General features: G+C 30.3%; 2 protein-coding genes across 7 annotated transcripts; one reads left to right on the top strand and one right to left on the bottom strand.

The window, feature by feature from the left end:
- Window positions 1-345: 345 nt before the first annotated feature.
- On the top strand, window positions 346-4,118 carry LOC143144228 (transmembrane protein 230). 6 transcript variants are annotated; one of them, XM_076306441.1, is made up of 4 exons: window positions 346-1,672; window positions 2,801-2,913; window positions 3,077-3,199; window positions 3,290-4,117. In XM_076306441.1, exons 1-4 carry the CDS (start codon window positions 1,648-1,650, stop codon window positions 3,425-3,427), a joined length of 399 nt encoding a protein of 132 aa, XP_076162556.1. In that variant the 5' UTR covers window positions 346-1,647; the 3' UTR covers window positions 3,428-4,117. The 6 variants fall into 6 exon arrangements, with proteins under 6 accessions (XP_076162556.1, XP_076162586.1, XP_076162566.1 ...); XM_076306471.1 differs by lacking the exon at window positions 346-1,672 and adding an exon at window positions 1,813-2,069 and having other exon boundaries at window positions 3,290-4,118; XM_076306451.1 differs by lacking the exon at window positions 346-1,672 and adding an exon at window positions 1,825-2,033.
- A 1,528-nt stretch (window positions 4,119-5,646) lies between these two features.
- LOC143147035 (uncharacterized) lies at window positions 5,647-9,353 on the bottom strand. The gene is made up of 7 exons (XM_076311860.1): window positions 9,326-9,353; window positions 9,022-9,189; window positions 8,755-8,886; window positions 7,519-8,572; window positions 7,060-7,420; window positions 6,087-6,864; window positions 5,647-5,987 (listed from the first exon to the last, which is right to left on the bottom strand). Exons 1-7 carry the CDS (start codon window positions 9,351-9,353, stop codon window positions 5,770-5,772), a joined length of 2,739 nt encoding a protein of 912 aa, XP_076167975.1. The 3' UTR covers window positions 5,647-5,769.
- Window positions 9,354-13,946: the final 4,593 nt, after the last annotated feature.

A 13,946-nucleotide genomic window follows, 5' to 3' on the forward strand; every position in this document is an offset into this window, starting at 1 on the left:
ACGGCCACATTTATCAAGCCGTTCCTCTTTTACTGCGCCTGGCACGCAATTTCCATCGAGAACGACACATCGCCTCCTCCCATTGTTTCTTCGACCCTTGACGACCTCCCTTTCGCCCCAAAATTCACAACCCTCCCGTTGCTCGGCCGCAACGTTTCGCCCTAAGTTACGGATGCAACGGACCGAAGGGCGATACGCTCTAAACACATAATCGTGCTCGATGATCGCACGATCGCGTCGACTGGAAATTAATCGAGAAAGAAGGCACGGGTCCGTTGAAATACCTGTATACCTTCTCTTCTTCCTGTTCGTGCGTACACCGGACGAGAAATTAACCAATTTCGGATTCATAAAGCGCGATTACATTTAAAACTGATTTCGTGGACCGTTGTGTTGAAAATAATAGTCTATAGTATTGATACCATTGCGCCCCCGTGGCCCTTCGCCGTAGTACTGCACTGCGCCTAACGTCGCGACGCAGAGCACAGCTTCCACCGCCGCCTCTTCATTTTCGCAGATCGATCCGAGCTACTACCGACAAGAAGCGTGACCGATAGTCTCGATGTTAAAGTTGCCTATGCCGACGGTGTGCGTGAGACACGGGCACGTATAATACGTGGGAATGATATAGTGAAGTCTGTACATTAAGTGAGCCGTGAAGAAGAGTGCACACAAGTGGACAAAATAAACCGAAAAAGGAAAGAAGAACGATCGACGAATTCAAGGGTACTTCTTTCTTTGTATCGAGCCTGCATCGATTACCGTGGCCAATAGCCGAGACGAAAGTTCAAATTTAATGCTACTCGAGTATATTTCGACGAGAGTTCGCTATATCGTTGCTACCCACTGTACCTAACCGATCGTTACGTCAGCTGATCGAGAAACAATGTTCCACTAAGCCGCCAATCTGGTGCGCATCGTCGTCCATAAATCGACGAATGTATATCAACGTGACTGGTGAATAATGTGTTCCACGCCTTCTTGATTTACGAAAATTCGCGTGACACCTTGACAACTACAGCAGGTAGAAGGGATATAGTGAACTCGTGAAAACAAACAAAACGCGAAGACGGTAATACGCTCGAGTGTTGGGAGTGCAAACCCCAGAAACGAATTCTCTACACTTTTTTGAACACTAGCGTATCGAGGTTCTGGATATACCGAAGAGAGACGTTGCAGATTTCACGACCCTGTAACGAGTAGCAAGGAACGTATTTAACAAAGTATCACTTTACATATCGCTCGAAGTGTGCCTCGAATATATACATTATTCCTCGGGTATCCTCAATACTGACATTTCGTGTGACAAGAAAGGTCAGGGAGAAATGCACGCAAACGATTTCGTCGAATACTGTGCGTGACCAACCGTTAAACTATCGGAGAATTCGAACAAGAATACTATCGAATTAATAGAAATTCTTTGGGTTTTCTATCGAAATTTGAAAAATATCGCAAAATAACGATCTTTGAACACGATGCTTCGTTTTCTTCGCTCGAAAAATTCATCGTAAAATGGGTACACTGAAGTTTACTTAAGAGACATATCTTTTCGTCGAAGATCGTGCAATTTCTTAATTGGTAGCGAAGCAGAAGAAGGGAAAAGAATCGAATAACATTTTGAGCATAATCTTGTCATCAGTGCTTGATATGTGGACAAGCTGGTGTGGCACAGGTACTCTCTATTTTGTTTTAAATTATTCTGTTTTAAGTCGATTGTCTGTATTTGTTAACAGTATTTTACGTGCGATTTTAAAATTCGGATATTTAAGTGTCCCGCATTATCTGGTTCATCTCCTCAGTAAGTGCGCATGCGTTCTGAATAAAATTGTAGAACGTGTTATCAAATATGAACACCTACATAACCTATAACTTTTCTATTGGTTGTATTAAAAGAAGCAACGGAAGTAACAAAAAAAACTGTGTTATCTTGTCAAATCCTTGTCGACAATATGTTTAACTAAAGATTACTTGAAATGAAACGATGTTACTGAAGTTACGTGAAAAACGTCGCTAGATTCTCACAATAATCGATCGTTAGTTTAAATCATTTCAACATTCAAAAAAGTACAGTATGTATTGTATGTACTATAACAAACTTGAGTAATTTGTAGAATTGTCCATTGTAATTAAGAATAAATTTTGTTTCGAGTAGCGTTCTTAACCGATGTACCCCGTACCCTTTTACACAGAAACAGAATTAATAAAAATTTATGCAGCATATGTTCTTATATTGAGAACATTTAACAAATAAATAAACAATAATTTGAAGTACTCTATACTGAAACCACCTGTTAGAAATTTCTTGTGCAGCAATCGCTTAAAACTACTTTCTGATGTTTGAATTAATAGCTATTTTATTTAAAAAATGGAACTATAACAAACGTTATTTTCTATACATTATTCCAAATGATTTCACGATCGAAGATATCAACTTATCGATTTTGAAGTTAAATTAATTTTTAAACGTATTTCAACGGAAATGGTCATTGATATACGATAAATTTGTATCGTAAAAGGGATCGTCGGAGATAACGATTGACATACGAAGTACGTAGTTTACCTGCGCAGAACATACAAATGTACCCGAATGTGACTATATCGTTAAAAATGTAACGTAATCGTTGAAATTATTTACTTTAACTTTTATTGGTACGAAATAGTAAAAATTCAATGTTACGAAGGTCCGTTATATATACATACCACAATAGTGTACGATTTTGAATGTGATCGACAAAATATAAATTAACGTACTGCAGAAAGCGGTGGAAGATTCTAACGTAAATAATTCATTGATTTATAGATTATATACATAAAGTGAGTATGTCCAGGAGGAAACTTGGTAGTGACAGACAATTCGACAACGTGGATTACACACAGCTTAAAGAAACTGACAATGGCTTTGTTGATTCTCAGGTAAAATTGTTATTTTATTTTCAATGTAAATTTTAAATATCGTTTTCTATTTTATCTGAATGTGAATTGTTGCATTTTTGTTAAAGTAGGAGAATGTTTAAAAAGGAAATAGGAAATAGCATTAAAACGGTTACTGGTAATTATAAGTAATTACTTTTAACAGTTTGTGAATCCACCTGTAAAAATACCATGGAAAGCCATCACCCTGGCAGCTCTTCTGTTCGTCGGGGGTACCATCATGCTCATTATGGGTAGTCTAATTGTGAGCGGGCACATTGATTCCAAAGTAAGAGTAAAAACTTTGATTACATTATAATAACAATTACATATTTAATATAGTGTGGTAGTATATAAATAATTGTTTATTCTTTTACAGTATTCTGATCGTATGTGGCCTATCATTATTTTAGGAATTTTAATGTTTATACCAGGAGCTTACCATATGAGGGTAGCTATCTTAGCATATCAGAAAGTACCAGGGTACTCTTTTGATGATATACCTGAGTTTGATTAATTGTGCATGACTTTTTTACAAAAAAGAATTAAAAATTGTTAACTTGTTCTAGTATTTTAACTGTTTAACTTACACCACATTGTTTCAAGCAGATTGTGTGTGTAGTAACGTTAAATTGTTTATGTCTATATTTTTATGGTGGTATTCAAATTTCTGAAAAATTCATAGAATTCATAAGAAATGTGCAGTTTTCATGCACTGCTGCTGATCTGGAAAGAATTTTATATATTATTTCTGTACATAATATTTAATATTAAGTTGTCTTACATTGAGGGTATACGTACTTAGAGTGATAATTAAAAAGTTCATTTCGTGTAAGTCAAATTTACATTTCGTGTAACTGAACTTTTTGCTTAATATTGAAGTCATTGGAGTAGAGTACAATTGCACACTTATGTGAAATAGCATGCAAAGTATTTCTATCTCTGTTTTGTGAATTTATTTCCCATAAATAACATTCTATTATTTTTTATACATTTCATATAAAGCATATGAAACTAAATAAACTATTTTGCGATACATGTCAGACTCACGTATTTATTGTACCCACAATGCATATCAATCAGAGCCTATAGAAATATTGACAATATGATAGAGAATGTACAAAAACAATTTTAATTTTACGATAGATACACGTGTGTGTATATTTTCGTGTTTATAGATTTTATTCATATTGTTGTTTATGATTTTGCAATCTAATAATCTATGTAGTTCTACTAAACAAAATATTTTAATCATTTGTAAAATATTTAATTCAAAAATAATAAATACATTTTATAATTTATAGTAAATCGTGTATAAAGCAAACATAATTGTATATATCGTGAAAATTAAAATTAAAGTTAGTGTAAGATTTGCACAACGTTATATCAATTATCAAATTTGATAGGTGATTTGCATACCTCTGGGAAAAGAAAATAGAAAATTGTTCCATAAAAAAAATATAAAAGACATTAAATTAAAGTTATATATTTAATTACTAAATAGATGACTTCGAATAAAGTGATTACAAATAATACGAAATTTGTGAATTTTGATTATAAATAATGTTGACATTTTAAATACCTAAGAACACATTTATTATTCAATCTCTCGAATTTACCTTTCTTTCTCTGTGTCATTAAAATTAGTGGATCAAATTGTTTTTCTAGGACAAATTTCATTTGCTTTCTACTTTTAGTAATCGTAGCATTACATTTTTTATATAGTCCATTATCGAGAGTAAGTTGTTTTTCCGAAGATATGTTCTGCAAAAAAAAAAATGAAATTTAATTTTTCAAATTCATATTACGAAAAATCAAATTATACAGTAAACATAATATACCTCAAACACAAAGTATACTGAAAGCCAATGTGACTCAATATGATCGATTTCATGTCCAATATCTAATGAAAGTTCTTGCATTAAATTGAAAATTACAAAATATATTTCATTCGTCTAATTAGATTGTATGATGACATATATTATTGAACAAAACTAGTTGGAAAAATAATGGTTACTAACATATGCATTAATGTATATTCTTCTTATTGCAAATTATATTACTTTCTGAAAAAATAAATTTTTTGAAAACAACTACCATTTAATTTATTACTGCACTGATAAACTGCTGAAACTATACCTAAATTATTAAAAAATATATTAGCAAAAATAGTGCTAATTCACGTTTAAATAGAGTAGAAGAGCATGATTGTTGTGGCATCAAATTCTTACAAATGAATATGCAATTGTAGCATAATATCAATATCTTTGAGTAGTTCAAATGCTAACACCCAAAGTTCATTTTCAATTAAATTGGCCAAATTATATATTGCAACCTTAAGTAATATTTCACAAAATATTGTTGTCATTCCAGTTTGGACTGTAATGTCCAAAAAGAAGAAAAAATGATGTTAGGTATAATGTCAAATGAATATTAACATTTGTTTTTAATATCTTTATTTCGTTTACTTAAATTTGTAATACAAGAATAGTAACTGTATATAAAATATGCAACTAAAGTCTTTATTCAGATTAGATGTTTTTGTTTGCATATAAAATTAATAATTTGTAACAACAAATATAAGATATGAAAACAAATTTAAATAATTCTTATAAACTTTGTGCTTGTAACTTAACAAGATAACAGTAGACTACAGCTTTCCTAAGATATACTTTCAATTTTAAAACATAACAATTTATACATACATATTGGTTAGATGAGTAACTCAATAAAAACTGAATGAAATAAAACTACTTCTATTTGTGTACTCTGAAAATTGATTAAAACTAAAATACGGAGTGAAAAACTTAATGAATGCGAAGTTTCAGTAAATTATGCATTACCTGCATTTGTAAAGAATTAACTCAAATGGTACTGAGAATATTTTATTTCATTGCATAAAATTTGATAACACGCGCGAGTAAAAAATGTCTTTTCCTTTTCTCCCACTGAGTTAAGAACTTCTCTAACATGATTGTAATCTTTATGCTTAAGTCCTTCCTGAAGACTATAAACTTGCACATAAAAATTCCAAAATATTTCCCTACCGTATTTTGAATATGGTTTTGGCAAGTCATCTAAGAAATAAATATAGTAATTGAAATAATATTGTAGACAAATGCGTTAAAGCTGTATGAAAAAGAAAATGTAAGAAAATCACAATTAAAGACTCTTACCAATTGGATGCAATATAAAAAAAGATTTTTCAATTTGTATATTATTATTGTCCCATTTGCTAGTTTTGTCAGAAATATTGCTCCATACTTTTGAAGTAATTTCACAAGTTTCATTTCTAGTTAATACGTCTTTATCAATTGATTCATTTACATTACAGTCTGATTCAGGAGACTGAAACTTTATAATAGACTGCTGTAATACAGTTTTTTCTACTCCTTGGTCTTCTATTGCAGTTTTGAATAAGTTGTTAAAATTTGATAGTAATTTCTTATCAATCCCAGAACAAGTATAATCATTCAAGTTGCATATAATATTTTCATGTACTTCTTGAATGTATTTTTTTGTGATTGTACATTCTTCTAAAATAACGTTTATAATGGATGGATCTACATGCTTTATTCTTAGCAGTAAAGGTTTTACTAAATTCCAATATTCACCTATATGTATATAATTTTTTATTATGTTCAAGATCCAGTTCACAAACTCGGAATCATTATCATTTATAATTGTTGTTAATTGATTTACTATTGTTATAATAGTAACTCCTGTTTGTACAAACTTTTCAATGGTATCAACACCCATTTTTTTTGTTACAATATTTAATTTATATAACTTTCTACATACTTTCAATATTAAAATGACATTACTGTTATCAATCATTAAAGTTTTATAAAACTGGCATAAAAATATCCAAGAATTTTCTACTGCCAAAGTATCTATCACTTTAAATAAATATTGTTCATCTTGCTTGGACAAATTTAACATAAATGGCATAATCTGTATGAGAAACAAGAACATTGTGTGAATTACTACATAATAATTATTTTTATATGCTAAAGTATAAATTTTCCAATTTTATACATTTCAAAAAACTTAAAAAATACGATATTAAAATATTTACTAAAAATATTAATGAAGTTAGTTGCTAAATTTAGAGCAATTTTTGAAAAATTTCTACTATTAACTACGTACATTATGATTAAAGTAACAATTATGTCTAGTACATTTGCCAAATTTTATGGTTTTATAACAATAGCCTTGACAAATAGTTCTGAATTTATATTTGTATTGTTTAGTTGTTCTTTTTGTGATTTTATTTGTCTGTAAATTTTGAGCAAGTTTCATTGGTGAAGAAGATTCATTTTTGAAGATATTTTGTGTTGTATCATGTATGCAATTATTTTCACTATTGACATCATGTAGTGTTTTAAATTCATGTATGGTCTTTTCATAATAATTATCAATTACATTATTGGTCATAACATATGCTTCTTCAGCATGCAAAGAATTATACGATGAATCATATTGAAGAGTTGTAGATAGACTATCATATCTGTAAAAATTTATAGAAAATATTATGACCTTTTGAGTATTGTAATTAACTAAGTAGTAGGAAACTTTCTTATTGGCATAAAAAAATCAAATACTTACTCTTTTATAAGTGCTGAATCTGCAAACAAAGAAATACAGTCACTGTCTTTATCTTCATTGCCTACTGTGTTTTTATTATTCAAATTTCCTACATCTGAAAGTAAATGCTTCTTCTGAATAGATGACACATACGTTTTTGATATTATTTCTGCCAATTTCCATGTTTTCTGCAATGAATCATCTTGTTGCTCATTAACATTTCTATAAGTTTTAATATATCTCTGTTCTGGTGAGTTTGAAATACTATTTTCATTATTTTTGTTTTGTGCAAGAATATGTAGTTCACTAACAGGTGTAACTCTCGGTAAAGGCATTATTTTATCAGTGTTTGTTTCTATACAATTCCTATTCCTATTTAATTTTATGAATGTTCGTTTTGGTAAATTTGTATTTTCTTGAGAATGTTGTGTTTTATTATATGTTATGTTACTTATCCTATCAATCTTATTCTTTTCTTCTGTAGAGAAATTAAAACCCTGAAAATTTATTTCTTCTTTTGTAACCTTATTATTATGGAATATTGTACTTTTAGTGCAGTCTTCTTTTGATATACTTTCTTTCATATTGATCTTAATTATATTATCAGGTAAAATAATTTCCTCAGAGATAATTGGCAATGTTTTTACATTTTTAATATTTTCACATGGAATATTATTTAATAAAATCATGCTTTGATTTTTTACTTCGTTTTTCATAAATGAGTTTTGATTTTTACCTGTCTTATAAAATACATCTTTTAGAGTATGATAACTTGTGTTTAATACCCAATCATTTGTTCTCTCATGTATTAACTCGACGTCCATAGGACAAATTTTTCTTGTTGAACCTGCAGTATGATGTAAAATACTATTAGAATATATATTTTGTGTAGAATGTGTATCATACTTCTGCTTTTTATTTGTATAGTATTTATTAGCCTCCCATTTTCTTTTCAGAATATTTCTTTGTAATGTTTCAACATTTACTGTGGTTAACTGTTGATCACAATGTTTCTTCTTAAAGAAAGTATTCAATCCTTTAATATTCTTTAATGTATTAGCTTTCTTAATTGTTTCTATTGGAATAATTAAAGAAGCAAATATATAGATAAATTTATAAAATGTTATAAAAATAATAATTATCAAAATGTACAAGTACAAAAGTTAATACAAAACAATGGTATAAATAGCTTTAAAAGTATTATCAACAATGATAAGTATTATAATGATAAAATTAATAATTAAAGACAGTACTTACTACATTTCTTTTTCCATATGTTAAACTCAGAACTCTTTTCTCCTGTTGAGATACAATTATGTATCCCATCTTTTAATCTATCACTACAGTTAGGTGTTACAATCGTGTTATCCTTTTTTGATAACTCTGGTACTACAATTTTTGTATTATATGATAATAAATCATTTTTATATAAATTCTTTGTCTTATTTGTAGCTTTCTTGGCTGTTTTATTGTTTTTTTTCTTGGATTTTTTATTGTTTTTTTTCTTATAGTTTCTTTTATTACTATTGACTTTTATAGTATTCTTTGAAATTCTTTGCGAAGAATGATTGCCAAAAATATTTTTTACTAATGAGCATCTTTCCAATACAACAATAGGTTCCTTGGTACCCAAAATCTTTTTATATTTTTCTTTTAATGCATTTGCAACATTGCAAGTATTTATTTTTACACCTGAAAGCGACTTCTTTACATATACACAATATTCTTCTTCGGAACAATAACTCTCTCTTGACTCTCCCATTTTTCTTAAAATGTTACACATTAGATAATACTATAATAGTAGAAACTTGTATTATTTTTATATTACAGTAATCATCATCATCTTCTAATATCATAAATAGCAATAAACATCAAAATGTAATTATAAAAAAAAAAATTTAATAATAAATCATCTATTATCGCTTTTACACTATTAATTTTGTGAAAAACTATGTGTAAAAAATTCTTAATAAATCAATAAAAATCTACAAGTTGTAACCACCAATACAAAGTACATCAATCAATAACGTTATTATATATATAGTCTTTTGCGATATTATTTAACAATAGAGATCGAAGTTTTACAAATATAAATATCTGTATAAACAATCTTAAATCGCAATCACATAATTAAATACATGTTCTATCACCGATAAATTAATTTGCAATTTTTATCGTTTCCATCTACACTAGCACGTGTCTAACAAAATAATGGTTGTAATTATATATAAAAAATAGTATTATTCTTACTAGTTTCTGTCCTTTTACCCAGATTCTTCTTAAATGCGACCATTAATCCAAAGAAATATAAAACATTTAACACTGGATAAAATTTGATTTCTATTAAAAAAATTCACATGTATTTTGACCGCGAAATATTCAAGTACTGTACCGTAACCGCGAGAATCCCAAGCATTCGCATCAATATATCGATACGACCATCAGTTCGATATTCGTCCGATATCGATTTAGCGAGCAATTGTTACCACACTGAGCGTAAGTACAGTGAGTACAATCAAAATCATATACCAAGTAAATATCAGAAAATGTTTCATTGCGTAAAAAAGTTTAGGGATGCTTTGAAAAAACGAAAATGATAGGCATATAATGTCAATATATTCGTATTTATTATATAACAATGCAATAAAAACAAATGAACGTTCCTAACGAATAAAGTTACTATAATTCAGACTGGAAAACGTCACAAAGCTAAAATCGTACACCATTAATATTCTTATTATTTATTGTAGGAATACCTAAAAACAAATCAAGATCATGGAATATATATAAAAGATTATATTCTTCAGCTCGTTGGCAAGCTTTCGAGTCGTGTTGTAAAGTGTAAAATTAGAATTAAAAAAGGAATATAATGAAGATGACGTAAACTAACCCGAACCTAACACAGAAGAACGATTAATCGTTATTAGAAATTTTGAAGATGGTAAAAGTTATCGTGAAAATTATTAATAGAAGTTTTAGTACTTAGTGCTGAAAAATTAGGAATTTTAGACTGCTTGAAATTTTATAACGACGAATCCAAACACACGTCACACGTAGCTATTTCGATTTGTAGGGTTTGAATATAATAGAACACATCTGGCATAAATTGCAAATTAGAATTCGGAAATACTACCTTGATCAAAAAGTTTTAGGACTTTATTCATAAAATCAAAAATACAAATTTATTCGTCCAAATCGATATGGTCCCCTTCAAAGTAGTCCCCATTGACTGCAATGCACTTGCGCCAGCGCTTGATCCAATCCTCGAAACACCGCTGGTACTCAATTTTCGGTATGTCCATCAGAGCCGTCTTCGATTTTGTCATGACCTCCTCTCGGGTACTGTAACGCGTTCCGCGAAGCGGTTTTTTAATTCGGTTGAACAGAAAAAAGTCGCAGGGAGCCAGATCTGGTGAATTTGAAGGCTGCTGGATAGTGTTCGTGTTGTTTTTCGTCAAAAACTCGCGGATAAGGATCGCATTGTGCGCCGGTGCGTTATCGTGGTGCAAAATCCACGAGTTGTTTGCCCACAAATCTGGCCTTTTTTGACGAATTGCTTCGCGCAAACGTCTCAAAACGCCCAAATAATATTCTTTGTTGACTGTCTGTTTTTCTGGCAAGAATTCTTGATGCACAACACCATTGTAATCCATGAAAACCGTGAGCATCGCCTTCTTTCTTGACTGAAAACGACGTGGTTTTTCGACCGACTCACGACCACTTCTGAAGCGTTCGTGCCATCGAAAAACATTTGATCTCGAAAGAGTATCGTTGCCGAAACACTTCTCCAACATATCCAAGGTCTGCGGACCGTTAAATCCGTTTTTTACACAAAATTTAATGCAAACTCGTTGATGCTCAAATGATGCCATTTTCAAAATCGAAGACACGAACAAAGGAGATGTGCTCAGTACAATGTAACTTTTACAAATATCAAGCTATGATGCTGAAATTGGAAGGAAGTGTTAATGACAGATATGGTAACCTAACAAAAAAAAAAAAAGAAACAATCGGGTGATTGACAGCGACACACGGGGGACAGTCCTAGAACTTTTTGATCAAGGTAGTATATCGAATCCGATTTTACTGAAAAATTATTAAGATCGATCCCAAATAGATTGCGTGAGATAGAACATAATCGAGAGCATCGAACAAAATATTGAAATTTCAATTTGACATTTTGCTAAACCACTTTTTTTTAAACGTACGATTTTAGCTATTAAGCATTTTCCGATCTGATTTCTACTTTATTCTTTTTTTTTCTATATAAAAAGTTTCATTTGTTTTTGTATTACTACATAATAAATATCGATATATTGTCTACATACTTATCACATTTTTTTTCTAAATTATCCTTCAATTTTTTTACGTGACGACACAATTTTCGATATGTGGTGTACAATTTTGGTAGTAACTTACTATATGTTTGCCTTCATTGTTTTCAATTACAAGAATTATCGATAAACATAAGAATCTTATTTTAATAGTAATAATTAGTTAATATTGAGTTTTCGTTAAATTAATATTCGATAGAAGTATAAAGTTTCCTGCAATTTTTAGCAAAATGAAAAATTTTTAATTTTTGTAAGTTTTTACAAATTGTTCCGAACAGTCTTGCTTATCCGGCACATTTCATTAACACATTCGTTATATTTTATATCAGAATCGGAATTTGAAAATCAAAATTACGTGTACATTTACGAATTATCGGTACTGTGAACTGAAGGACCAAATGAATGAGGCCCGGCGCTGCGTAATTCTTTAAGACACTAAGTGTTTACCTATGGCAGAGGTTCTCAATGTTTTTCAAGAATTTAATAATATTCGAAAGACACCCATTAAAATGTCTATAAATCAATATCGAAAAGAATAGTGCACAGTGATTCACAGCCAAAATCGTACACTGTATATGAAAATATATTCCATTTAAAAAAAAAAAAAAAAAACATTTTGGGAATGATTTGGAAAAAAAAATAAGGCGAATAACAAAAGAGATGAATATTGTTTAACATAAAAAAAAAAAATGAAAATACTATAATACAGTACAGGCAACATCTCACAGCTAAATCGAACACGTTAAGAATATTTTTTAAACTTTATTTAAATTAAAAATTCGTAAGATATTTTCGGCTATATTCTATAGCATGTAACCTTTTTGGTATTGATTTTGCTAGAGTTTTTGTAAAATATGTATATTCATCTTACTTTTTCCCAAATCATTCTCAAATTTTTTTTTAGAATGAAACATATTATCATGTATGGAGTACGATTTTGACTGTGAGTCATTGTAGTTCGTAAATAATTATGTCAGAGATTTTGTACAACCATTTAGAAATACTGAGGTGAAGAACTCCTGCTCAGTTTGTTTCGTTAGACAAGGAGAGAGATAATAACACTGAGGCCGTGGTAAATATTGAAAGAAAAAAGGAAAATTGCGTGTCTTGGTAATCATGTAAAAAGCAATATACATTAAATATATAAATAATGTTTGACACATGAAAGAATCAAGCTTTGTGCAAATACATATATTTAAAGACATTTCAAAACATCAAACAATAGATGAAATGTATATTTCAGTGGACCGTAAGTAAATACAATAGTTGGAGGACCACATGTATATACAATACACGGTTTCGCAATTGAATCCATTACCTGGTTGGTGTCGACATCTAATTGCAAAAGTGGGATCTATTTCTCTGCAAACTTGACTGTTTTGATATCAAGAGCATTTACTAAAGATTGAAATTTAGTTCCATTCGTTTTCTACTAGATGTCAGTAAATATAGAACTGCAAATATTAATAATTTTAAGAAAATATGTATGATTGCATTTTGAGAATAAATTCCGATACGTGTAACCTAGATACTGCGATATTTAAAGTATCAAGATGACAAGGAGGAAACAAAATTTGGTAACATTCTTATCATACGGCATATTTATGTACATCAAATATGCAACTTTATTGTTATTTTCATTGATTTTGATCGCGCGTCGTGCTAATTATTTTTATATGTGACTATCGATCCGGTAAATTTATCGATTTTATTGTGCACTCGATCGCAAATTCATTTAATGTCTGGCGCGTCATTCACTTCTATGTGTTGCAAATTATCAACACTAGCATAACGTGGTGAGGTTTTCAAGCCTTAGACATTCGAGTCTTCAAGTGGGTTCGAAAAACGTCAAAAATTAAGTACCAACGAAAAGAAAGTCCTATTGTTGTAGAAAGAAACAAATCTAGACGTGTCTAGCACGTGTGGACAGCTTCGACCGAAGATCCTTCACAATAGCCTCTTAAAAAGCAGACGCGACCCTTTAAAATAAACGGTAGAATTTTGAAAACACAATTTACGGTACCGTTGCTGTACGGCGTCTGGAAAATATCATTCGAACGGCTTGGCCGGACCATAAAATCACTTCATTCGCTGAACACACGTGCAAACGTCAGT

This window comes from Ptiloglossa arizonensis, chromosome 1 (genome assembly GCF_051014685.1).
Source record: "Ptiloglossa arizonensis isolate GNS036 chromosome 1, iyPtiAriz1_principal, whole genome shotgun sequence".
In the NCBI taxonomy this organism is placed as follows: Eukaryota; Metazoa; Arthropoda; class Insecta; order Hymenoptera; family Colletidae; genus Ptiloglossa; species Ptiloglossa arizonensis.

What these genes read in the sequence shown, in the direction of transcription:
- LOC143144228 (XM_076306441.1), top strand. Translation starts at nt 1,648, where the DNA reads ATGTGGACAAGCTGGTGTGGCACAG. An exon ending in ATGGCTTTGTTGATTCTCAG is followed by an intron (nt 2,914 to 3,076) that starts GTAAAATTGTTA and finishes TACTTTTAACAG; the next exon opens with TTTGTGAATCCACCTGTAAA. An exon ending in GCGGGCACATTGATTCCAAA is followed by an intron (nt 3,200 to 3,289) that starts GTAAGAGTAAAA and finishes ATTCTTTTACAG; the next exon opens with TATTCTGATCGTATGTGGCC.
- LOC143147035 (XM_076311860.1), bottom strand. Translation starts at nt 9,353, where the DNA reads ATGATATTAGAAGATGATGATGATTACT. An exon ending in GATTCAGCACTTATAAAAGA is followed by an intron (nt 7,421 to 7,518) that starts GTAAGTATTTGA and finishes AAATTTTTACAG; the next exon opens with ATATGATAGTCTATCTACAA. An exon ending in ATTGTTACTTTAATCATAAT is followed by an intron (nt 6,865 to 7,059) that starts GTACGTAGTTAA and finishes TTTCTCATACAG; the next exon opens with ATTATGCCATTTATGTTAAA.